The sequence below is a fragment of the Hippocampus comes genome, unplaced genomic scaffold (assembly GCF_001891065.2).
Source record: "Hippocampus comes isolate QL1 unplaced genomic scaffold, H_comes_QL1_v1.1 C16507888, whole genome shotgun sequence".
In the NCBI taxonomy this organism is placed as follows: Eukaryota; Metazoa; Chordata; class Actinopteri; order Syngnathiformes; family Syngnathidae; genus Hippocampus; species Hippocampus comes.
In genome coordinates, this window is record NW_017833267.1 from 1 (window position 1) to 488 (window position 488).

A 488-nucleotide genomic window follows, 5' to 3' on the forward strand; every position below is an offset into this window, starting at 1 on the left:
AAAAAAAAAAAATCCAAATTTGGTCTGCCCAAATCTCTGGGAGGAGTCAGTCCTTGAAGGCTTGTGTTGTTGCTTCAGACCAAAATGGCTGACTTGCGGGTGCGAGTCCGTGAGACTTTTCGATGTGCGTCAATCCGTCCGCATTTGTCGCAGGGCCGCAAGATAAGCCACGACGTGTCCACGGGCGTCATCCAGATGATGGTGGAGAATTTCACCCGGGAGAGCGAGGGCACCTACACGGTGCAAATCCACGACGGCAAGGCCAAAACGCAGAGCTCCCTGGTCCTGGTCGGAGATGGTAAAACCCGCAGCCGCAACCGCTCGCCGCGCTCGCGTCGGCACAGACGCTGACGCTTGTTCTTTGGCTTTGTGCGTGCAGTGTTCCTGGCTGCTCTGAAGGAAGCCGAGTTGCAGAGGAGAGACTTTGTCAGGAAGCAAGGTGAGCTACCAGGGTTGGGCACTTTGCTTTGTCATTGATCGTACATTTT

The 488-nt window shown here is 54.7% G+C and overlaps 1 protein-coding gene across 1 annotated transcript; it reads left to right on the top strand.

Moving 5' to 3' along the window:
* Positions 1–69: 69 nt before the first annotated feature.
* LOC109508699 (myomesin-2-like) lies at positions 70–457 on the top strand (the record flags this gene model as incomplete). Its single annotated transcript, XM_019858698.1, has 2 exons — positions 70–298; positions 380–457. Coding segments are annotated over exons 1-2 (292 nt in total), but the record flags the coding sequence as incomplete, so codon positions are not given.
* Positions 458–488: the final 31 nt, after the last annotated feature.